General features: G+C 53.4%; 8 protein-coding genes across 8 annotated transcripts; 4 read left to right on the top strand and 4 right to left on the bottom strand.

Moving 5' to 3' along the window:
• Window positions 1-331: 331 nt before the first annotated feature.
• On the bottom strand, window positions 332-3,424 carry GUITHDRAFT_108175 (hypothetical protein; the record flags this gene model as incomplete). The annotated part of the gene is made up of 10 exons (XM_005833064.1): window positions 332-457; window positions 504-1,940; window positions 1,999-2,180; window positions 2,220-2,334; window positions 2,381-2,462; window positions 2,517-2,620; window positions 2,671-2,766; window positions 2,838-2,918; window positions 2,965-3,039; window positions 3,086-3,424. The coding sequence occupies 10 exons, from the start codon at window positions 3,422-3,424 to the stop codon at window positions 332-334; spliced, it is 2,637 nt and encodes an 878-aa protein (XP_005833121.1).
• Window positions 3,425-5,497: 2,073 nt separating this feature from the next.
• Window positions 5,498-6,832, top strand: GUITHDRAFT_152538 (hypothetical protein). The gene is made up of 2 exons (XM_005833063.1): window positions 5,498-6,255; window positions 6,302-6,832. The coding sequence occupies exons 1-2, from the start codon at window positions 5,989-5,991 to the stop codon at window positions 6,680-6,682; spliced, it is 648 nt and encodes a 215-aa protein (XP_005833120.1). The 5' UTR covers window positions 5,498-5,988; the 3' UTR covers window positions 6,683-6,832.
• On the bottom strand, window positions 6,826-8,061 carry GUITHDRAFT_108173 (hypothetical protein; the record flags this gene model as incomplete). Its single annotated transcript, XM_005833062.1, has 11 exons — window positions 6,826-6,884; window positions 6,929-6,954; window positions 7,011-7,044; window positions 7,097-7,261; window positions 7,314-7,350; window positions 7,408-7,557; window positions 7,604-7,682; window positions 7,744-7,774; window positions 7,829-7,893; window positions 7,941-7,991; window positions 8,042-8,061. The coding sequence occupies 11 exons, from the start codon at window positions 8,059-8,061 to the stop codon at window positions 6,826-6,828; spliced, it is 717 nt and encodes a 238-aa protein (XP_005833119.1).
• Window positions 8,062-10,210: 2,149 nt separating this feature from the next.
• GUITHDRAFT_55216 (hypothetical protein) lies at window positions 10,211-10,375 on the top strand (the record flags this gene model as incomplete). Its single annotated transcript, XM_005833061.1, has 1 exon — window positions 10,211-10,375. A coding segment is annotated over one exon (165 nt), but the record flags the coding sequence as incomplete, so codon positions are not given.
• Window positions 10,376-12,153: 1,778 nt separating this feature from the next.
• GUITHDRAFT_159650 (hypothetical protein) lies at window positions 12,154-13,103 on the bottom strand (the record flags this gene model as incomplete). The annotated part of the gene is made up of 2 exons (XM_005833060.1): window positions 12,154-12,753; window positions 13,094-13,103. The coding sequence occupies 2 exons, from the start codon at window positions 13,101-13,103 to the stop codon at window positions 12,269-12,271; spliced, it is 495 nt and encodes a 164-aa protein (XP_005833117.1). The 3' UTR covers window positions 12,154-12,268.
• A 2,054-nt stretch (window positions 13,104-15,157) lies between these two features.
• On the top strand, window positions 15,158-16,055 carry GUITHDRAFT_152536 (hypothetical protein). Its single transcript, XM_005833059.1, has one exon. It carries the CDS (start codon window positions 15,523-15,525, stop codon window positions 15,760-15,762), a length of 240 nt encoding a protein of 79 aa, XP_005833116.1. The 5' UTR covers window positions 15,158-15,522; the 3' UTR covers window positions 15,763-16,055.
• Window positions 16,056-17,774: 1,719 nt separating this feature from the next.
• Window positions 17,775-19,466, top strand: GUITHDRAFT_152535 (hypothetical protein). Its single transcript, XM_005833058.1, has 6 exons — window positions 17,775-18,399; window positions 18,507-18,689; window positions 18,738-18,808; window positions 18,908-19,031; window positions 19,160-19,218; window positions 19,269-19,466. The coding sequence occupies exons 1-6, from the start codon at window positions 18,217-18,219 to the stop codon at window positions 19,390-19,392; spliced, it is 744 nt and encodes a 247-aa protein (XP_005833115.1). The 5' UTR covers window positions 17,775-18,216; the 3' UTR covers window positions 19,393-19,466.
• Window positions 19,467-19,472: 6 nt separating this feature from the next.
• On the bottom strand, window positions 19,473-22,360 carry GUITHDRAFT_163115 (hypothetical protein). The gene is made up of 8 exons (XM_005833057.1): window positions 22,100-22,360; window positions 21,914-22,046; window positions 21,548-21,858; window positions 20,515-21,500; window positions 20,280-20,327; window positions 20,188-20,230; window positions 19,924-20,013; window positions 19,473-19,721 (listed from the first exon to the last, which is right to left on the bottom strand). Exons 1-8 carry the CDS (start codon window positions 22,190-22,192, stop codon window positions 19,635-19,637), a joined length of 1,791 nt encoding a protein of 596 aa, XP_005833114.1. The 5' UTR covers window positions 22,193-22,360; the 3' UTR covers window positions 19,473-19,634.
• Window positions 22,361-22,970: the final 610 nt, after the last annotated feature.

Raw genomic sequence — 22,970 nt, 5'->3', positions numbered from 1 at the left:
TGAAGCAGATGCGCGGAAGCCGCCTCGGAGGAGCGTACCGAGGACGACAGGCTCATCTTGCCCTCGTGGGCCTCAAGGTGAATCGTGAACGGAGTGGTCGCCCTCTCTTCGACTAGGAAACCAAGGATCTGTCCCCGTCATCCTCGTCCATAACAGGAGGAACATCCAAGTCTGTCCTTAAGCTTCGTCATCCTCCAGCTGCAGGGTGATTCTGCCTTCCCCCCCGGCCCTGTGCGCTTGGCCAGTTCCCTCGAATCGGGGTCCCCCCCATCTTCCCCCTCCCCCTCCCCCTCCTCCTCCTCCTCTTCCCCCCTTTGCGCCTTCTCTTCTCTCAAGCTCGATCGCCTTTCTCCTGCTCGCTCACCTCGATGTTCCAGTAGGAATCGCGCGAGCCATTGGTGTAGCACTTGGAGTTGATCCTTGCTTCTCCGTTGGGGTTGGCCCACAGACCGAACAGCTACAGCTCAGCGTCAGTGCCTACCGCCTGGTAGACTCCTGCTCACCAGGTTCTCCTGCGGGGGAGAGAGGGAGGAGAAGAAGTTGAGGTGCGGGAAGAACCTCCCGGTGTCTCCCAGCATCGAGTTTGTGCCCACCGGCCTTACCCAGAAGGAGATGGTGAAGTCTCCACCCTCAGCCAGCATCTTCTTGGTGAACTCCTCCACCGGCTTCATCTCGAACCCGCAGTACTCATCGATCGAGGCCTCGAGCTCGTCACAGACCGTCACGTTAACACGCCTCCCTCGCCTCGGGGCTGTTCCTTTTGTCGCCATGCTTGCCGCCCACGACTCGGGGAACAGCTCCTGCTTGTAGCTCGCTCCGCTCGCCCACTTGCGGCATTCAGCCACCACGCTCGCCTTGGAGTAGCTGCTGCCCAGGCAGATGGTGCCGTTAGGAGACTGAGCAGGGATCAGCCTTGTTCGGTCCCACACGAAGAAGGGAGAGGCAGCGGTGAAGTCTTTGAAGCACTCCTGCTTGCTCCCGCATGAGTTGGGGCAGTTTTGCTGAGCCTCGGAGGAGGAGCAGACGGCGGGAGTGCTCTGCTTCGCCTGGTAGTACCACGAGCATCCGTGACCGTAGGGGTCTGACCAGACGCCGTCGTCCTGCATGTCGGGGCTGGAGACATTCAAGCAGTGATCCTTTCCCAGCACAGGGGCGAACTGGATCGACTCCCTCCAGATGTCGCGGGCGGTGAGGATGCCGCTGATACTGTGAACGTACATGCGAACATCGTAGAGCTCGATCGGAGCCCCGTAGGTGTAGCCCGGGGCTGAGTGGCCGATGGAGATCTCCTTGTAGGGGCCAAGACAGTCAGCCTGTGCGAGCGAGTCAGCTGAGGGAGGAGAACAAGGAAGGAGGACCTGGGCAATGCTTCCTCCCCAGTCCTTCTCCATGGCGAACTTGCCGTCCAGGAAGAAGCGAGCCTTGTTGGTCTTCTCGTCCAGCTGATACACCACGTGCCGCCAGTACTTGTCGCCGGAGAAACCAAACTTGGGGTCAATGCCGTAGTCAGCGAAGTGAATGTACCCTGAGTTAGGGGCGCCGTCAATCCAGAAGGCCTGGTTCTCGATCCACAGGCTCCAGCACCACGAGTTGAAGCTCGCGTTCCCCTGCGAGGTCACGGAGGGAGGAGGGAACTGTCCCGCCTGGAAGACGTAGACGCCGCAGGTGTCGGTCAGGCAGGGGATGTGGCGGTACCAGAAGCTGAGAGTCATGCCAGTGCCATGAAAGGAGGGCACGTTGGTGAGGTAACGAGCGTCAGTGTCGCTGGTCTTGGAGAGGCGCGCAGGGTCTGATATGAGAGAGTAATAGGATCGGTTGATCAGAGAGTCCCACGATAGGGTCAGCGTCCCGTTGTGCGAGCAGTTGGGCTCTGTCACCCCTGCAGGGTATGTCGGAGATGCGTAGGATGGAACAGCAGGAGAAGGAACGGAGTCAACAGTCTGGCGAGGAGGAGGAAGATGTCAGAGGACGCAGCTGACTGGCTGACGTCACACGAACCTGAGACAGGAGCGCCTCGTCCTGTAGCTGCTGGCGATCGCCGATGAGGGACTCAACCTGCGCTATGGATCCAAGGATCTCCTGCTTGGTTGCCAAGCTCTCGCTCTCGCTCACATCCGATGCCTGCGACCCCGTCGACAGGTCGGACAAGCGCATGCCGTATTGGAAGATCTCCGCGATGTCTGAAACAGTCAAACTCTTTGGATAGAAGCGAAGCTGACCCAGCTCCATGTTTGCCTGGCCAACTAAGATTCCTTCCGTGTTGTAGCAGTCTGTGAGAGGCCGAGGGAGAGAAATGTTGCCGAGAAGCACTGTGTTCCTGTAGAACAGGACGACCTGAAGCAAGGTCAGGGGGTGCGGGTGTACTTGTACTGTCACTTACCTTCTGCGTCACTATCATAGTCATCAGAGCATACTCATCGATGATCATTGGGCGAGGTTTAGGGAGCTTAATCTCCAGTTGCCTACCAAGCAGTCATGTCTGTGAGCTACACTCCTCGTGCAAGCGATGAACTCACTGAAGCCTGTTGTTGATATTCCAGATGTCGATGGGAAAAGTGTCATGCATCCCGTATCGGAATTGAGGGCCCGTGAAGCGGTCGAAGTACCACCCCCAACAGCTCTGCAGGCTGAGCTCAGTACCACCCGTACTTCCTCATCATGGCGACCAACCAGATCTGATCCTGAGCCTGCCGATACGAGCCGTTTACGAAAGACGTACCCGCTGGTGAAGTCTGCGCTGACTCGCATCCATGTTGTGAAGGAGATCTGTGCAGAGAGTGAGCATGTCTCCTTGATGCTCTCTCACTTGCCTCGGGTGCTTGGATGCTCAGCTGCACGTTGCCGAGAACAGCAGGAGCGGTGAAAGATCGCAGAGACCCCAATATCTGAACGTTGCCTTGATCTTGCGTGTCGAAGTACTGCAGACAGCCGTCATCGTCGAAATGTAACACTGGAGAGCCAGACCTGGGAAGAGAGGACAAAATGCTTGCGAGATTCTGAAGAGATGGACTGGAGGGCTTGCGTGAAATCGGCTCGCGACTGTGATGGTTGTTAGAAGCCAGATTGTCGGTCAGAGTGAGTTCACCTGGATGGTAGCCACCTCTTGGAGGTTGAAGGAGCTGGTAAGGTAGTTGTAGATGCCTCGTGTGGCTGGCCCATCATTCGCAAACCCTAGAGCGATCAGAAGAAGAGCGAAGACCATCGCTTGATTCAGCAGCTTCAGCATCCCCGTTATAAACTCGTGCTCCAGCCCAAGCCGCTCCACTAAGTTGGCGCAGTGCAGCCGCTCTTTGTAGATCTTGCGACGGATGCAGGACTGGAGGGCAACAAGAGAGGACATCTGTCGATCCTGCAGCTTCCCGCTCTCCTTCCCGACGTCTCCGTTGCCTGCCATGACCACCTCGGCTGTCGAAGCTCCGTGCATCCCCGATCACAAGGAACGCAGGGTGGGTGGGTGGTCACAGCAATGCCCAAGTACCGTACCTTCATGGAACAGGAAAATCACTGATATAATGGGGGTGGGGGTAGGGTTAAAAAAACTGTACCGCTCAGGGAAACATCATGATGTAGGGTGGGGTGGGTACTCGTTAGGACTGGAAGGGGGGAGGGGTCAGGATTGATTGGGGAGGAGTCTTGAGTACCGCATTCACACTTGGGGGGTGGGTACTCAGTATCAGTTCAACGGTTTTCACTGGAGTTGCGTCGGGATGGGGTAAGGGGTGGGTCATTTACAGGCTGGTAACCGGGGAGTAGGGGGTATCGCTGCTGAGACCGAATCTTCACTGCAGGGCTTCTAGTAGGGTCAGGGTGGTCTCACGGGACCTCCGGGGGTGGGGTCACACTGCCTGAGGGTCCATGCCACTTCTTTACTCGGAGAGTCAAAGTTAAAACTTTCGGCTACTAACGCCGGGCCCCGCCGGGGGCCCGGCCGCCGCCCAGCCTGCGGCAAACACCGGGCTTTCAAAAGTATGATGATCGGTCCGTCCGACTCCAGTCCCCGGGCCCGGCCCGGACACTGTCACACAGTCACCGCCGTGATGCCGGCCCGGGCACCGGGCCGGGGGCCCGGGGCCCGGCCCGGCCGCCCGCGGCCGCTGCCGCTACTAGCCTACGGTAGTTGTGACTTGCCAATGATCATTTCATTGAATCATGTGATACGCCCGGCCGCTGCCAGACCGTCGGCCCGGGACTCGAGTGACTTCACTCACTACCGTGATTGAAATTCTCATTCACTGTCAAGCCAAGTTCATTTACCGTCAGTCAGTCACGGACTCGCCGTGACTAGTAGCCATGATTTCCCGGCCCATGACTCACCGCCGCCCGGCGGCCGGGCCCACTGCCAGCCGTCACCGTCTGTGACTCTGTGACTACTAACTTAAGCTAGTCACACTGAGGTTCCGAACTACCGGCGGCCGGGCGGGCCGCAGTCCGTGCCGCCACCAGTGAGTACGGTGACAGCGTCGGGCCGGGCCGCCGGCGGCGCAGCCACTGTCCGGTCGGATCGAAGGACCTTCACTCCAGGCTAGTCTGGCAGTCACTGGGCACTGCAGGCTCCCGGAGTCCTGCGGCCGCGCCGCGGGCGAGACCGGGGCCGGGGCCTGACCGGCCCGGCCGCCCGGCCGGGCCTGCCGGGAGTCCGAGCCGGGCCCTGAGGGCCGCGGCCGGCGCGGGGCGCCGCGGCCGAGGGCACTGCCACTCTGCGGCGGCAGGCTGCGCGGCCTTCAGCCCGGCCTAACTTGCTATGGTCACGGAGCCAGGCTGGGATGATGACCGGCGTACCATGCGGCAGTAGAGGGAATGAAGAGCCTCAGGTGTAGGGGCACCGGGGGAATGTACCGCGCCGAACAAATGAAACGTTGCAAATTACGACTGCTCTAGGTAGCATATTGGGGTGTTCACGCCCGGTGTCGTTGGATTCGGGATGTAAGATGAGGGTCATGGTAGCTTCGAGGTATAAATGGACGGGTACCTTGCTGAGGAATTTATGGGGTGAGTAGGGGTGTATGCTGAAAACGGTAGGGTGGGGACGCCTCATCAAATGAAAAGTCGCTGAGGCGGACTGGTCTGGCCCAGATTTGCTCCTTGTGGTTAACGTATTGTGTTATCCATATGAATCGTTGACATTCAACAACGTTTCACGATTTCCGTTATTTAATTGCCATCGCACCCATCCAATTTGAATGAGTACCGGTTATTTTCCAGTCGATATGACGGGTACATAGGTGTACCCTACCCGTCGTTTCTGACCTCGAAAGTTCATGACTAGAAGCAAAACCAGCAGGCAGAGAAATAAAACCAAGAATTGACTGCATGCTGATTCTTTACTAAAAATGACCAAATGATATTATGAAATTTCAAAATAGCTTGCGATACCTTTCCAAATTTTTCTATTTTACTGCAATATCACCCCCCAATCTCAAGAATTCGGGGTCAGCCCCCATCTCCTATCTATACTGCGACCCGCCCTTCCTCTCCTCGCAATCTCTCGCTCCCTCCCCTTCCCCACTCCCCTTCCTCCCTACACAAGGTGCCTCCCTTCCTTCAGTCACGTTGTTTCTACTGGCCCTCAATCTCCCTCCTCTTCCCTGGCTCTCTGATTTCTGCTGAAGTTCAACAAGCTTTGAAACGAAGAAGTTTTTGCTGCAAAATACTCCAAGAAGTGAAAAAGTTGTCGAAGGAATAGCTTGCAAATAGCTGGTTACGGGATCGACTTGACAATGAACTCGTCAGCCACGATGCAACAAGGCAGCCATTGCGATTCCAATCCAGACCTAGAGCAAAGGGCGAATAACTTCTTGCACCTGTGCCTCAAAATGTGCCAAGGAGATAGAGACATAGAGGAACGAACGATCCTGAGATGCCGCTCAGAGGGAAGCAACCAGCCGCAGCTGGCAAGAAACATTCCCTTCTGTGAGTCGAGGACAGCTTCCGCACCAGCCTCAACCAACTCCAACGGGAAGAAGAAAGTTAGATTCTTCAACGAGGTTGATGCCTGCCCTATACTTCTGCCTCCTCCATGATCCCTTGTCCTTGCTCACTTGTACCTCCTTCTTGCTTCGCTCACAAAAAGTGTCACAGGAAGGCGATGAGCAGCACAAGGGGAATATTCATCTGATCTACACGGAGAGCAAGAAGTTCAAAATGTTCAGAACCATCCCAGACGAGCAGATCAAGGCATGCGTATCAAGGATGACCACCAAGTGCTTTCGGGCTGGAGAGATGGTGATAAAGAGCGGCACTTTCGGAGCTTCACTGGTAGCTTCATGCTCCCTTCTCTTGCTGTGCCTGACTCAAGCTTCAGTTCCTCGTCGACTATGGACGAGCTGCCGCTTACGTTGACGGCATGGAAGTCGGAAAGATCGGCAGAGGAGACGTGTTTGGAGAGATGTCTTTCCTGGGAGCTCTGGAGTGCTACATCAAAAACGACAAGATCGTCCAACCAAGAAGAAGTGCAGATGTCATCTGTGAGACTAGCTGCCGCCTGCTCGAGTTCAGCGTGGAGGACCTTGTGGAGGCTCTCAAGGACGACAGAAGAAGCAAACATGATCTCACCCTGTGCGCTGTTGCCCCTGTGCTCTCCAAGTTATCTCTGACCTGTTCCACGCAGCTCCCTCTTGCAAACTGCCACCATCCGACGCGGAAGGTGTCTGGTTCTTCGAAATCAGAAGATCTTCGACGTTGAGAGTATGAGGAACCTCTAGACGTGTGTACCCTATCCTGGCAGCGAACGGGGATAGATGATAGTGTTACAATTAGCGTGTATGTTTGTGTGTCCTCACTAGGAACTCTCTGGTTATCTAGCTTTCGTCTGTAAATACATTTGACTCAATCCAAGTGCCTTGCCTTGTTTCGACTTGTCCCCTTCTTGCGGTACAGCATCGTCCCTGCACTCTTGTCAGCTCGACCATCTGACGAATGGTGCTATCACCTCTACTCAAGAAACTCTTGACGCTGCTGGTACACACGCAGAGTCATCCAAGCATGATGACACCATGGAGGTACATGTTCACCTGAGATGACTTGCTTCTCTTGATCCTTCCTCGTCTGGTCAAATTGAGTCAGAGAGGTGAAGAACGAGTTAAGGTCCTCTAGTCACTTCTGGTCTCGTACACTACAATGGGATGCTCGACGCTTCTTTCCATGCTGCTGCCCTTCTTCTCGCCCATAGTGTCACCAACACAATTGAGCGCATACATTAACGCGAGCGAGACCTTGGATGGGTGGATCAGATTTGAGATGTGCGGCTGCTCTTGGGACGAGGCTGTAGAGTTGCGTGCGTCAATTCAAGATGCTCTGCCCCGGAGCGTCAGGACCTGATTCATACTCTCTTCTTCCCTTGGAGACATTCATCTGCACACACCATCAGCATCCTCAAGCGCCCGGGCCCATCACTACCTTGGCTCTCACCGCCCATTCCCTCAGTTTACTCAGCATCCGGGGAGACAAGGCTGAGTAGACAGGATCGAACGAGACCTGCCGTCCTTGAAGCACACACTGGATAGCTGAGATCCAGTTGTCTCTATACGCGGAGTTCATGGTACGAAATACATATCGCTTCTGTTGCAACGTCAGAGCGTGTCGTCGCTCCTCTTCCTTGGCTCACTCTCTCATTCGCAACGACAAAGATCTCGTCTCCAAACGTCTGCTCGGTTTCCTCGAGGTCCCTGGGGCTCTGCAACAGCCTACAACGCAACATGCACATCATCCCCAGTTGCAGGTACATGCAGGCTCGTCCATGCGCACCTGAATGAATGGACGTCGATCTTCTTGGTGACTGCGCTAGCACATTCAAGAACTTGACATGCCGTGAGCATCAGGGCTCTCTCACCCGATGAGAGGTATCTCCTCTGTGTCAGCTGCATGCTCCCGTCCTCTCGCAGCACACACTGCACGCTGTCCGCATGCCCTCAGTTCACTCTCGAGGTTTCATCAGCTCCAACCTAGTCCAAGAAGCGATCTTGAGGCGGGTCTTCTTCCTCCACAGCCACCCGCTAGAGACAAAGGACTGTCAGGCAAAGGAGCTGTAAATAGCTGAACCTACGAGATGACGACGCTAGACATGGTAAGGCTAAGGCTTAACTCCTACCGATTGATTAGATTGTTCGCTGCCAACACGACCGTGAGGCCATGAGCATTGTCAACCCGCTTTCTAGATCTGCCGCAGAAAACCATCAAGAGAATATCCAACCATGGCACAAGAACCAAAGACACTTGTGAGCTGGGAGAACGATGCAATCAACAATCTGAGTATGGATTGGAAGAGGAAAGGAGAGGGAGGAAAGCAGAAGGAGAGAGACGGAAGGTGCGGGCGAAAGCAGGAGATGGGGGAGGGTTGAAGGATGGGTGCAGTGGAAGGAGCAGGTGGAGCAGGAGGAGCAGGTGGAGCAGGTGGAGCAGGTGGAGCAGGTGGAGCAGGTGGAGCAGGTGGAGCAGGTGGAGCAGGTGGAGCAGGTGGAGCAGGTGGAGCAGGTGGAGCAGGTGGAGCAGGTGGAGCAGGTGGAGCAGGTGGAGCAGGTGGAGCAGGTGGAGCAGGTGGAGCAGGTGGAGCAGGTGGAGCAGGTGGAGCAGGTGGAGCAGGTGGAGCAGGTGGAGCAGGTGGAGCAGGTGGAGCAGGTGGAGCAGGTGGAGCAGGTGGAGCAGGTGGAGCAGGTGGAGCAGGTGGAGCAGGTGGAGCAGGTGGAGCAGGTGGAGCAGGTGGAGCAGGAGCAATGGGCGGGGACCAAAGGGGTGCGATCATGAATGCAGTCAAACTTGAGAAGGACCTCAGGGTCTGAGCGTCCCTATGAATGAGGTCTTAGTAAGTTTTAAACTTCCTATGACTAGGCCCTAGCGCGTGAGGTCTAGTCTCAGCTATGGTAAATGCGGCGATGCCAAGTAGAGGTGAATGAGGGAAGATAGGAGAGGAGAAGAGGAGTAGGAGGTAGAGGGGACAGGTCAGATCAGCTCAGATCAGCTCAGATCAGCTCAGATCAGCTCAGATAAGCTCAGATAAGCTCAGATAAGCTCAGATCAGCTCAGCCTTTTTAGCGGGAAGGATGCCGGAAGGAGAAGAACAGACGAAGGCTGGAAGTCTACTATCAGGTTCAATGGATTTGACATAGATCATGGCTTGGGCAGCGACAGGTATTCTCACACACATACTTTGATACGATACAAGACAAGGTAGCGACGAGGACTGGTTTGAAACCTCCTGGGACTCCCGACAAACCGAACCGCTCCAAGGATGTTGGCCATGCAAAATGCGCTACAGCAGCAGCCGTCGAGGACGATGAGCAAGATCAACCTCAAGAGGCAACTGTCTAAGACAACGTCCATAGTCCCGGGCTCCAACGACGACTCGTCCTCCTCCAACCCGAGGCAGCAGTCGCTCCGGTCAATGGCGCGGAAGGGCAGCTTCAAGAAGATCCACTTGCGGTATCTTGCAGAGGATCATGGGATGTTGAGCCAGAGGAGGGTGAGCCTCGGGGACTCCGAGGGGCTCAAACCTCTCTCCCTCATCCAGCGAACGTTCCGTTCCTGGCGGACCATGAACTTGGCTTCACTGTTCGACAGCAATGAGGAGGGGAGCCAGGAGGGGTCCAAGACGTACTCGATTCATCCTCACTCTCCCTTCTCACAAGCGTGGGAGTTCACCTCCGGCATCCTCCTGATTTACGTCACGGCCATCACTCCGCTCTCAATCGCCTTCTACAACCAGGAGAACGGCTGGTGCCAGCATCCCCCCACCCTCAGATTCGACCTCTTCGTCGACCTCTTCTTCGTCTTGGAGATGCCCGTGCATTTTCTCACTGGCTTGTTTCGCAACGGGGAGTACGTCTCTGACCTGCGGGCCATCGCAGGCATCTACGTGCGGCGAAACTTTATTATTGACCTCCTTTCCGCCTGCCCCATCTCCTGGCTAGAGTACTTCCTCACGCCTGACCTCTCTTGCAACCAGCAGCAGGGGGTGAACGTGCCTTTCATCCGCTACCTCCGCCTCATCCGTATGCTCCGCCTCCTCCGCCTCCTCAAGGTTCTGAAGATCTTCGACGTCCTCCGCGACTTCTTTGCCGTCCGCCCCAACATGATCCGCATCCTCAAGAGTGCTTTCTCCGTCTGCCTCATCGCACATGTCGGAGGGTGCGGCTGGTGGTACATCAAGGTCCAGTACTCGACGCCGCAGGATCTGCTCCTCTTTCGGTCCGAGAACAATGTTCTTGACACTATCCAGTCAAGCTACCTCGTTTCCATCTACTTCCTCATGGCAACTCTCTGCACAGTTGGGTACGGGGACATCAGCGCAGAGCAAGATGACGATCGTATCCTCATGATCTTCGTAATGCTCATCGGGGCCTCGCTCTTCGCCATCATCATCTCCAACATGAGCAACCTCGTCTCCTCCATGAACGCCAAGGACGACGAGATCGAGGATCATATCGACCAGGTCCTCCTCCTCATCCGCAGGTTCAGCCTTCCCAAGGACCTCGAGCTTCGCGTCATCAAGTTCTTCGAGTTCAAGGCACACGGCGCAAAGCTCCACCAGCGGCTCGCAGAGATCGACGACCTCCCGAAGTCCCTCGGGGACGAGCTCGAGCTCGCCCACATCCTCCCCCTTCTTCGCAGCAGCTGGATGCTTCAGAACATCTCGCTGGAGTGCGCCACCACCATTGCGTCGGGGTTGCGCTACGGCAGCTTCTGCAAGGTCATCATCACGGTCCCTGGCGAGAGAATCTTCCGCCATGGTGAGGACACATCCGCTCTTTTCATAGTCGCCAGCGGTAACGTGCAGCTGCTGCTCCCCCAAGGCTCTCAGCCGTACTCCATGGCCCGAGCTGTCGTGTGCTATGCTCGTGGGGACTTGCTGGGCTCTACAAGCTGCTTGATGCAGAGCTCGAGAGCATGCGATGCTTTCTCTGCAACGTACGCGGAGCTGGTGGAGATAGGCTGGAGCTTCTTCTCTGAACTCACCGCACAGTTCCCCGACTTCCTCAAGTGCGTCGAGCAAGCTGCGAAGCACGAGATGAGCCTCCTCCGCGGGCTGATGCGTCGGGAGGACAAGAAATGGACCGTCTGCGCTCCCGTCACCGCAGGCGACAAGTTCTCCTCCTTCTCCATGCGGCTGTGGCTCAAAGACATCATGAAGGAACAGCACGCGCACAGCGACATCGCGTCGGTCACGCGCCACCTCTTGCGCGTCCATGGCTTCTCCATGCAATGGGCATATCGTATGCAGCTCGTCGATGCTGTTGTTGCCCTGAGGGAACAAGACGCCGACAAGGAGGAGGTAGTCCAGTCGAGGAGAGGATCCCTGCCTTCGCTCCCCAGGTCCGGCAGTCAGATCTCTGAGCTCACATTGGAGGTGGAGCATGCAGACAGTGAGGCGGGGGAGCGCGTGTCTTCCGCTACCTCATCTCCCTCTATCGGCAAGGATGAAAACAACTACCCCAGAGGCGAGCTCCATCCTGAGGAGCAGGCGTGCATCCCCGAGGAATGGCTTCCTGCCTTCAATATCAGCGCGTCTTTGAAGGAGGTGATGGAGGAGAGGAGAGGAGAGGAGAGGAGAGGAGAGGAGAGGAGAGGAGAGGAGAGGAGAGGAGAGGAGAGGAGGAGCTAACGGCAGGTCAGGAGCTGGAGTCTTTGATGAGGCATGTGAGATACTCACAGGAGGTGAGACGGCTGCACGTCTTCTCCTCGGGCCTGACGCTGGGAGGCAGGTTCCATCAACCCCTTCAGGTACGCCGGCAGCAACGAGATGGTGAGACTTGACGGGAGTGCAGGAGAGCATTCAGACTACTTGCAACTAGACTCGGTGAGACTCGACCCCTCAAACAGCACTGGCTGACGAGCCTCCGGCAGGCGTCAAGCTTCAGGGATTTCACTCCGCTAGATGTGAGACAAGGATACATTCCTCTCCTCTTGCCGCCTCATCCCCTTGCAGGTCAAGTCCATCAGGTCCAGCGTCATGGCTTCTAGAGAGCTCGGCAAGATCGAATATGCATGTGCGAGCTCGATTCCTGTGAGAAGACTCAAAACATCGAATTTGCTAAATGCTGAGCAGCATTCTCAGGCCAAGATCTCCAAACTAGAAGTTGCCCTCAACGAATTATCCCTTCCTATCATGACACATCAGGCCAGCAGATGGGGCATCACAGTGAATACATAGATGCCACGACTAGAGTTTATTATTTTAATGCGGTGAGTAAAAAATAATTGGGACGCATCCAAACTGGTCGCATCCATCACCATTTCTTATTGGTGTAAAGATTCTACAGATGTAACTGTACATGATTTAGTACAAGGAAGTCTTCTTCATGATACGGATGAACTCCTCCTCGGAAACTTCACCGTCACCATCACGATCAGCCTCATCAATCATCTCTTGAAGCTCCTCGTCGGTCATGTTCTCACCGAGCTCCTTGGCCACACGCTTGAGGTTCTTGAAAGAGATCTTGCCAGTCTCATCATCATCGAAGAGACGGAAGGCCTTGATGATCTCCTCCATAGGATCACGCTCAGACATCTTTGCAGTCATCATCTCCAAGAATTCATTGAAGTCAATGGTTCCAGAGCCATCAGTGTCGATGTCAGCAATCATCTTCTTGATCTCTTCCTTCTTGGGTTCGAAACCGAGGGCACGCATAGCAACCTTCAACTCCTTCGCATCGATGGAGCCAGAGCCATCGGTATCGAAGAGATCGAAAGCCTCACGGATCTCCTGCTTCTGCTCCTCAGTGAGGGCGAACTTGTCTCCCTTCTGTTGCTGCCTGCGGCGAGCTGCTGGACGGCGGTAGTAGGCCTGTCACATTGTCAAAATATGACTGTACGTAACCCAGACTGCTCAAGGGATGCACGTACAAGAACGATCACAACAAAGTTCGCAGGATATACAAGACATCAACAGTTATCCAGGACTTCACGTCAGTCAAGGATGTCAACAGAGTGCAAGTTGCAAGCAAACAGTCTTTTTCCCAACACATATCCTTCACAGATCTCTATCATCGTGTCTCACCATTACTGGGGATTCCTCGGTGTGAGCGCCTCTCCTCTGCTGTGTTCAAACCACCCCCACTCCTACCCTACCATACCCTACCCCTTAACAAAACCTCTGAAGCACCGGTGCACATCACGCCACCCCACCTGTCCAATCACCTTAATTACTTGGGGTGATCGGTGGAAAAAAAAACTGTGGGGGTGGGGCTTTACGCGGCAAACACAGGGAGCCAAGAAAGAACAAATAGACGACATTATGTACATTTCTTCTTGACACAAGTTTGGTTGCCCGCACATAGAAATTCAAATTCTTTTTTCAATGAATCACCCGCCTGGCTTGCCGCGTCCTCCAGCCTACCCTAGGTCAGGACATTTCACTACCACCCTACCTCACCCAGGCAGCGCGCTTTCCTTTCTAGGCCGACACCACGCAGAATTTTGGACCCCACCCCCTCCTATTCCAATCGAGACCCGTTTCTTCTGGCTGTGCGCATCGGATGCGAGCCACCCTACCCTTTGTCAATCAAAGCCCGTAATCTGCCATTGGCGGCAAAAAAAATACCCTACCCCAAACGTAACCACCCCACCCGTGGGCCTTTCATAAGCAATCGAAATATTCAACAAAAGCTGCATCTAAATTTGAAAATTCCGCATATCATATTTCACAGAGTTGTGATTCAACTCACAAAAAAATTCCACTGACCACCCCAGATATCTCCCCACCCTGTATGCAAAAGGGATCCTCAGGGCTTTGACAAGGTGGGTACTCCCTCAAGCGCCCCTTCCAGTGGGGCGTTGTGCGTGATGGGTGGGGTCGTAAAATTATCAGCAGAACGGGTCCTTTTTCTGAGGATCAACGAGAAAGGGGGTGGGTGGACCTGCCTATCCCAAGGTCCGGTCCATGGCTGCCGCTCAGAGGTAGAATTTGAAACTGCAAGGTACAAATAATTACTCAAGTGATGAACTTGCAACGGTTACCACTCTGGTTCCCAGCCTACCCCACCCCCACCCCTTCGGTTGACACGAGGAAGTCCCTTTCTGTACCGTGTCCTCGATGAGTAAATAGTTCAGGAAGACATGGTACAGGTAAAAAAGTGTAATGTCCTACAGTTTTAAAAACAAATTGAAGATATTTGGTACAAAGATATTGTTGGTTTTACATCTGTCCTACTGAAGGATTGTCCTCGTACTAATTTTTAACTTAACTTTGAGTAAAGGAAGGATTCCAGTGCAGCAGCAGGGCCCCGTTAGCCCACCGGATATGACCGGGCCTGGCGAAACCAATGGAAATCGTTACATAATTGAAACGGGTATTTTTTTTTATTTTTGATGTTATGATGAAGATCAATGGCACAGAGATGAAATGAAACTATCTGATTGCCATTACCGCTGCAGCACCCAACAGCAGGAGTATGGTTTCCTTCAAGAACCCTGAAAGAAAGAATGCAAAAAACTTCCCACAGTCCAATTTTCACATTCTGAAAGTCATGATTGCATGTATCAATGGACTTTCCCCATCGATCAAGTGCTGGCTTGGAGGTCCATACTACATGAGGCCTCTGATCTTATTCTTTTCAATAGAATGGATAAATGCCGCCATGGCACAGGTGATTCGATATCTCGAATGGCAACAAAACTTGACATAGACGTGTTGCAGCCCACCTTGCCCAAAGTTCAAGCACGAATTCATGATGTTTCGTCCTTTAAAAGACTGCAGAAACGTTCTGTCCACTCTTTTCCACCAGACTTCAGGCTGATCCACACCAAGGATACAGAATATGTCTGTGCGTGCCATTCTGCAGCAAGCATTGCAGATCAAGAATTTTTTTTCGGAAATTGCTCTCTGGTCGACAGGATTTCTGGAAGAAATCGCATTCTGTGCATGAGAATCCTTCAGGAAGGTGATCAAGCTGAGCATGCCCGAGGTGGCAGATTGCGATTCTCTATCACAAGGCGATCTGGATGGTCCTTAGGTTCGTTTCAATGCGTGGAAGGAGTAAATGATGGGATTTCATGCGAGGTGAATACAGGACAGCGATATACCTACTGCCCCAATGGAGCATGCATAGCTGGCAGCCGAAAGTTCTTTGCCTCTTGGATCTTCGGCATTGTATTTGCTCTATTCGTGTCAGTAGCCATGGGAATCATATCGCTGGCGATGAAAATTTCAGCAGATCACAGGCGGAAAAAACGAGAACGACAATATACTGCTTGAAAAAGCACTGCTCTAATGTAAATAATGAACAAGCGTCCCTCTCAATAAGATTAAGAATAAAATCAAACTGAGTGTGTCTTGGTGACCCTTGCGAGCGAAAATGGTTGAATTCGGAAGTTTACATCAAAATTGAAGGGCAAGATCGAATTGATTTGAGAGTTAGTCAGGAGCACCCGTGAAATTATTGTCAATCTCGGCACAGAAAGCCAGCGAACAAAGGCAAGTAAACGAGCACACTTACCTTACAGACCAACCTTGTGATTTCTCGCACATTCCTGCTCCTATCGGCGTGCACAAACGCACTGTCAACCTGCCTCAAAGATGGTTTGAACAGTGCGATGGTTCCTTCAAACCTTCTTGTTTTGGTATTATGTATGGTTTTGAAAGCTTCCTTGGACGACATTGACTCACCATATGAGTTCTGGATGTTCAATCTTTCAATCACATTTGCATTTCCTTCACTGAAGAGCAAAGCAAAGATAATCAACACTGTCGGCAAAACTCGCATATTTGGTGTTCGATACGATTCCTACCAAAGGAGATTATCATGCAACGGGAAACAAAATGCCACAGTCTAGGTTCTACCAAATAGCAGACAGATAACAGGTTGACATTTGAAATCATTTAAGAAAAACTCCAGAAAGAGCTGTCGCCATGGCTTGCGGGCACTTATCAATAAATATTGATGTGTGTGCAGTATAAACAGGAATAATGTTCACCACCACAACCGAGCAGGCCCCTTTCTGAACTTCCTTCTACCCTCCCTCCTACCTTCTTTCCGACCCACCATCCCTCCCGCTCTCCTACCTGCCATCCTGCTCGACCTTCTATTCAATCCTACCAGCACTACTGTCTGAAGCTTCTCTGTGCTTGCTTCCCAGATCTTGTGCCGTGAACAAGCTTGTCATGCTCGTGCTTCTCTAGAGACTCGCTGCTGCTCAACGGCAGTTGTCTACAGGCGGTCGGGCAACCAAAAAAAAAAAAAACATTTGAGCTTTTATCAGCGAGCTCGCCTCAGTTTGAATACCGGGCCCGGAGCACTAGGCCATGGGTAGCTGTCAGAGCACTGAGGTTAAAAGGAAGAGACCTTATAGTAGGAGGGTGAGCAAAAGACTATGAATCGCCTCAGGACCATAGGGGCAGCCCCTGACCCTTAGGCCTTCGCCTCCTCGCATGGTGCTTTACGCCTCTGGGGTACCCATTTGAGGTTCGGCGGCCGCTAAAAAGCAGTTTTAGAATAATGGGTTTTATTTGATCCAGACCCCGTGTCCCTATAGTCCTTTACAGGTGGTTGAGAAGGGTGGGTAGTAACTGATTTTTTGTTGAGATCAGGGGTGGGGTTGGTGCTTAAAAGTATTATATTGTGGTTTCAAACGATGCAAAAAACCAATGTTTCGACTTTAGCCTCCACTTCTCAGTCCCAAATCAGATGTTTTCGCACGTTTGATCCCACATCCCCACCAAGCCCCACCCTGTCCCCACTTCCCCACACTGTCCCCACCCAACTCTATAGACAAGCAAGACCACCCCCTTTGCACCGTAAAAAGGGTTGTGAGGCCTGGTGTAAATTAAGGGTGGGGTGGTGAAAACATTGAAATTGCTCAACTGCGAGAGGTACCACAGAGAGAGAGGGTACTTCGATGGAGAATAGGGGGTAGAGTCCAGAGGTGAAAAACATTTTAAACGAGGGCATCAAATTCTGTAATAGATCAGAGAGTGACGATGAAAAAGGCAGCAATGGGGTCGCAATTAGGTAGTGGTGGGTACGATGACTGAAGACAAGAGGGGTGCACATTGAAGGGACACTTAAATCATTGTAATTCATAAAAATATATAATTTAAATATATGTGTGTGTTTAGAAAGTCAGCCATGCCATGCTGTACTACGTGAGGTAGGGTAAGGACCATATTTTCATAGTTTGAAGCATTTGAGGAAAAATTGATAGATTGCGAATAATATATGGAATGTATTCTCAGAACAACACGGAAATTCAAGAATTATGGTTTCGCAGGTACCCCTTACAAAAAATATATATTCCAACACAAGAACCTGGTAGGGTCATTGCAACGTAATCCTGACAAGATAAATTTAAATATTTATATTAATAGAAGTAATATAAACGTCTCTTGTTTCAGACATCACCCCCCACCCCCTGCTCCCCACAGCCTCCATTATCCCACGGACCCTGCTCCCTGTCACCCTGCCTTCGTCATGTACCACCCCACGTAGAGTCTCTGTCAGACCCAGGACCCCTGTAATGACCCAGTACCCCCCTCACAGATCCTGTACCCACCATATTCCCTTTATCGATTTACTCAAACTCGGTTTGTTTTGAACTAGAGCAAGACGTTTCCCCAACCATGCTATAGTGATGATATTTCTCAATCTTGCATCAATAGAATATTGCATAGCCTTGATGATGCAGGTCACCGATGGAAGTGCAAGCCCTGGTAGTGCCTGGCTTGGGATGGGATGGTCAGAATGGGTCAGTACCCCTGGAGTAGAAGTAACTACCCCCTGTAAAATACCCCACCCCTGTCATTGAAGGGTCTAGTAAGGTCCCGCTCCATCCTGCCCCCGTTCATCCTGCGTGAGAGGAGGGAGATTGGAGCTCGGTCTCCCCCTCGCAGCAGCTCTCCTCCTCTACCGGCCTTCGTCCCTCCTGTGAGCTGACATCCTCGACTCCTCTTCTCTCTTTCGTCTTCTGCTCTTCTTCCTCAGTAGACGAATCGAAGTCCCCAGAAAGGCGGTCAGGAATCAATTCTTCGGGCAGGCGGTCCCATCTAGAGCTGCACCTTGGCTGGGACTATTTGAGCCTTGTAGTAGGAGCACAACCTTGCTGCAAATCATCTGTATTCCTTATTCTTTCACGCTTCCTTCACAAATGCATCCGACATACACAGCTCATATGGCTGATTATAGCCCTTGCGATCCTTGTACAAACTCTCCATCCCGTCGGCTTCAGGCTTGCAGGATGACGGCGCGGTGGAATGCTCGAAGCACACTTGTGGTCTCGGTGCTTGCCCTTGCGATGCCTCTGGCAGGCGCTGGGAACCCAGTGCTCACCCTGCGTGGCGGGTGGGTCAGTCCGCTCCTCCCAGAGCTGCTGCCGTCTCCCAGCACGACAGACATCGGATCCAAGACGAGGCAGGCAACTCTTGCTCGCTCAGAGACAGCAACTCGATCTATCTGGCGACTATACCCGGCACAGAAGGTAAGACCTGCTACACACGAGCTCCTGTTGTATCGATCTGCTATGACTCCTGTGTGGTTTTGTTATGTGAGAACGAGGGTGAGTCGGTACCTGATATCATGCTGCAGACGTCTTCGGAGGAGGTTTGTTCTGCGGAGCAGGTGGAACAGTCGATCGTCATCGAGGCTTCTGCGGAAGACTGCTTCCTGGCAGCTACGCGCTATGAGGACTACCCCAAGTGGGCAGCAGGAATGAAGGACGTCAAGGTGCTCGAGAAGCGATCGGACGGGCTCGGAGTCGTTGTGGAGTTTGTGAGATGAAAGTCTCGATCCTGTCTCCATGCTCATCGCTACCTGCAGGTGATGGGGATCTTTGGCATGACCACGAGGAACAAGATGAAGTACGAGTACCGACGTCCACACAGCATGAAGTGAGATCGCCGCAGTCACCTTCTCCCTTCCCCCTTGCCCTTCCTCCGCATCCTCTCGTCTCTCGCACGTGGTAGCTGTCTCTGATTGTTGGCTTTCAGCTGGCATGTGACTGAGGGAGGCATCAAGGAGCTGGTCGGTCGTTACGATTTCGTGCCGCTCGGCCCAGACAGGACGAAAGTGGTTTACAAACTCCGTGTGGAGCCTGGCTTCCCTTTCCCTCAGGTGTTTCCTCCTCCCGGCCCCCTGCTGCCATCTCCAAATTGCTGCCATCTCCAAAATGTTTCGTTTCTTCAACCGCCGCCCCTTCCTCGTTCAGATTTTCGCCTGCTGACTTCTCGTTGGCGTCTCAGATGCTGAAGAAAGCGACGTCAAGAGCGGTTGCCAGCGCAGCGCTAAACGATCTCAAGAGGTGAGGAGTAACAAGTTGAGAGGATGCCGCAGGTCTGACTTGTAGGGCAGGTGGACTGAGTCAAAGGCTCGTGAGGCAGCGTCGATGTCCACGGCAAGTAGCGCTTCAGAGGAGAGTGATGAGAACTCGGAGGTGTCGACAGAGGCTGTCAGGCACCTAGTAGCCTTGTGCTAATACAAGCCTTGGCGCTTACCTCCTCTCTTTCTCTCACGCTGTTCTTGCCTAGTACAACACAAACTGTACAACACAAACTTGCCTGTTCTTCTTTATAGTCTCAATCGTCTCGCTCACACGAGCTTCTTCTCCCTCCAGCATTCCTACTGGGCCCATGGGCAGGTTTCTGGTAACTTAAGTGAAACATCACTGGAGGCATCGCATTGACAGCTCGGGCTTTCTATTTGGTTCAAGTCGCAACTTCAGCTCATCTTGCTCTTGAGCTTCTTGATAGTAGCCCTCAACGACTTCTGCTCCCTTTCCAGCCGCTCATGTCGCAACTCCTGCAACTACAACAGCAAGTCAGACTGAGCTTATCGCATCGCCTTCCTTTCATCAATTTCTCATCTCCTACCATGTGCTTCACCGCACCTCAATCTCCTCTCTCCTCCCCACTCCTGTGTTCTCCCACAATTCTATTATCCCTGTCGATCCCTAACCATCTTATCCACAATGATGTCCGAAATCACGCGCCTCCTCTCCTTGTCTCACCTTGAGCGCCTGCTCTTCTCGGATCTTCTTCTGCGCATAAGAGGCGCTTCTCAGGATCGAGCGGTCGTGATGCTGCATATCCTCGAACGCCTGATGTTGAAGTTGCATGCCATGTCAGTGGCATAATTTAATCCATAGCTGTCCCCCCTGCTCTCCCCTGCTCCCCCCTGCTCCCTCCTGCTCTTGCATTCCCTGCTGTCATTGCCCTTCGCTCCGACCTCCCTGTCTATCTCCTGCACCCTCTGCTCAACATTCTCGTCTTACCTTTTCATCCGTGGCGAGCTGCTTGGAAGAGTCCGCGCCATGCCTGTCATGCACGAGTCAACTTCCGCTCACGTCTCGAAGTCCATCATGACCTTCCGGCTTTCTTCGCCTCCATCGCTCGGCGACTGATCGCTTGCAGCCTGCAGGAGAATCAACACGAGTGGAGAGGAGCTGAAAACATGGAAGAGAGCGGAGAATAATGGGGAGAACGACGTGCACGATGGGAAGCGAAGACCAGCGACGAGGGAGTGGGTAGGGAATCGACTAGGTTGCAGCAAGCAGGGGAGAAGGATCCGAGCAAGGAGGAGCAGGAAAGAAGAGGCTTACAGCGCCTCCTTGGCCTTCAGTAGTCGAATCATCGCATTCTGCACGGCTCCTCCTCCTCTGGAAGACTTTCGGTCCACCTCCCTCTCGTCAGAGTTTGCCAACGCTCCCGTGGAGCTCAGAGAGGAGTGATGGGAGAGACCCAGGTATCCTCCACCATGCGCATCCTCTTGCTGCTGCTTCATCACCCGCTTCTCCAGCTGCTTCACCTTGAGAGCCTCGAGCTTGCGCCTTTCGTCTAGTGCCTTTTGCCTTTTCCTCTCAGCCTGCTCCTTCTCCCTTGTCTTTTCCTCCTCCCGCGCAGCCTGCTCCCTCAGCCTCATCGCTCGCTTGTCCGCCTCCTCCTCTCCAACGGGATAGAGCCAGCTCATCACTGCTGACTTCACATTTGCACTCTCGAGCGCCTTCTCAGCCATAGCCTCCGCCCCCTTGGGCGAGTTCGACAAATTCTCGAAGTAGGCAAAGGCGCGCTTCCTGTTGAGGATCGTCTGCTTCTCCACCAGCGGCTCCAGCTCCTGTTCCATGCTCTTCCCACTCCTGCACTTAACATCTGCTCCTGATAGCACAGTATACCCACTCAGCGTCAACTGCGACGTCTCCCCGGTCCTCAGCCCGAGGTCGTCATACCCCGGGCCGGCGGGGACAATCTTGAGCCAGGAGTTGTGAGGAGCAGTAAAGGGTTTCTCCCAGGGCAGGACGAAAGAAGAGACGAGGATCTTCGCCTTAGAGTTGGGGACGGAGGGCGGGACACAGTCACTGAAGACACTGGCGAGCCGATTGTTCAGCTGCACCTGCTCGCTCCCCAGCTCGCTCTCCCACATCTCAGAGCCACAAGTCTCCTTGGCGCAGCTCAACGCTTGCTCGTCCCAGTGCCTCAAGCATGACTGGCAGATCTCCTGTGATTCCGCGGAGCTCTTGCTAGCGCCTCCTCTCTCTCCTCGCCCCTTTTGCCGGGAGTCCGCCGCCAGCTCCCGGTCGACCTTCCTTAACTGACGATGATGTCATGCTTAGGCTGCAGCAGACTACAAGAGCTCACCTTCCTCTCAAGCCTCGCGATCTTCTTCCTCTGATCTCTTCTCAACTTTGGCTTGGCGATCTTGATCGATTCAGCTGCTTTCTCGGGGTCCGTGGGAGGGAAGGAGAGAATGTTGCTGTAGCTAGCAAGCTCGTTGTCGTATTCCTTCACTTCGTGCCCTCCCACTGACTTTCGCGTCAACCTCTGACCACTGCCAGCATCTCCATCTGCATTGTCAAGGATACTGGAGTACGAGGCGAGCTCAGACTTGGCTGTGGTCGCTGCCTTGGAACCACCTGCTCCTGTACCGTGGGATCCAAACAGGTTGTAACCTGATGACCCGGTCAGCCACACGACGCAGCAGCAAGCAGCTTCAGAGAGAATCACCAGAGAGCTCTTTAGTGACTTGCTTGTACTGGGCTGGGATGGAAGACCACACATTCTTCCATCCTCGATCGATGTAGCCATCTCCTAAGATCGAAGATCTTGAGACGTCTCGTGCTTGCAAGGTTTCTAAGATCTGCACATCTCCATTACAAGCATTCCAGCGCTGAAAGTTTTTCAGGGAAAAACCTGTCTTGGCCGGAAAATGGCTAGAGCGATCAGGCATGCTGAGAATACGACGGCAGCATTCAATAACAGAAACTTCCCCTTCATTGCAGTCATGGTCTGAGTTGCCAAATCTCTTGACTTGTCGTGCTGTCTTTCCTTCTTGTATTCGTATCTCTTCGCTCAGCGTGTGTCTCCGAGCACCAGCTTCTTCTACTCTCTCTTCTCTCTTGCTCCTTCTACTCTCTCTTGTATCTTGCTCTCTCCTTCAAGCCAAAATGTCCTACACCACGTCGACTACCCTACAGGTTTCTTGTACCCCAAGTCACAGTTTAATGGTCCTTCATCACCCTGTATTTCATCGATCAAATGGGGGGTCATAGTACCCACCCTGGGATGAACGAAAGCATAACAGAAACCTTCTGAAGAGACAAGGAAAACGAGTGGTGACTGATCAGTGAGGCCGGCCCGGCGCCGCCGCCCGGCCCGGCCCGGCCGGTACTGAGCCCCGGGCCCGGTCGCCGCCGCCGACAGGCCCGCCCCTGTTGACAGTAGTGTGATGCCACGACGGTGTGCATGACGGTCTCAGCGACGGAGGCTATGGAGATGATGGAACGTATGCCCCTGTTGACAGTAGTGTGATGCCACGACGACGGTACCATGCCGCAGTGCCGTTCACAAACCCATATGCAGCCCCTAGCAAATCTGGTCTTTTTTTTTCTACTTTTTTGGGGGTTCACATGGGGTCCGTATATACACTCCCTGTTGACTACCCCCTGTTTTCACCGATCAAAGGGGGGGTAGAGAGACTGGACAAAAGCGGGGTGGGGTGATTTGAATTTCTCTGGCGTGGAACCCTTCCCCCGCCTTGGTTTTAGAGGTACTGCAATTTTAG

This window comes from Guillardia theta, assembly GCF_000315625.1.
Source record: "Guillardia theta CCMP2712 unplaced genomic scaffold GUITHscaffold_32, whole genome shotgun sequence".
NCBI lineage: Eukaryota > Cryptophyceae > Pyrenomonadales > Geminigeraceae > Guillardia > Guillardia theta.
Note: the sequence above shows the minus strand (reverse complement) of the source record. Positions and strands in the feature narration are given on the sequence as shown.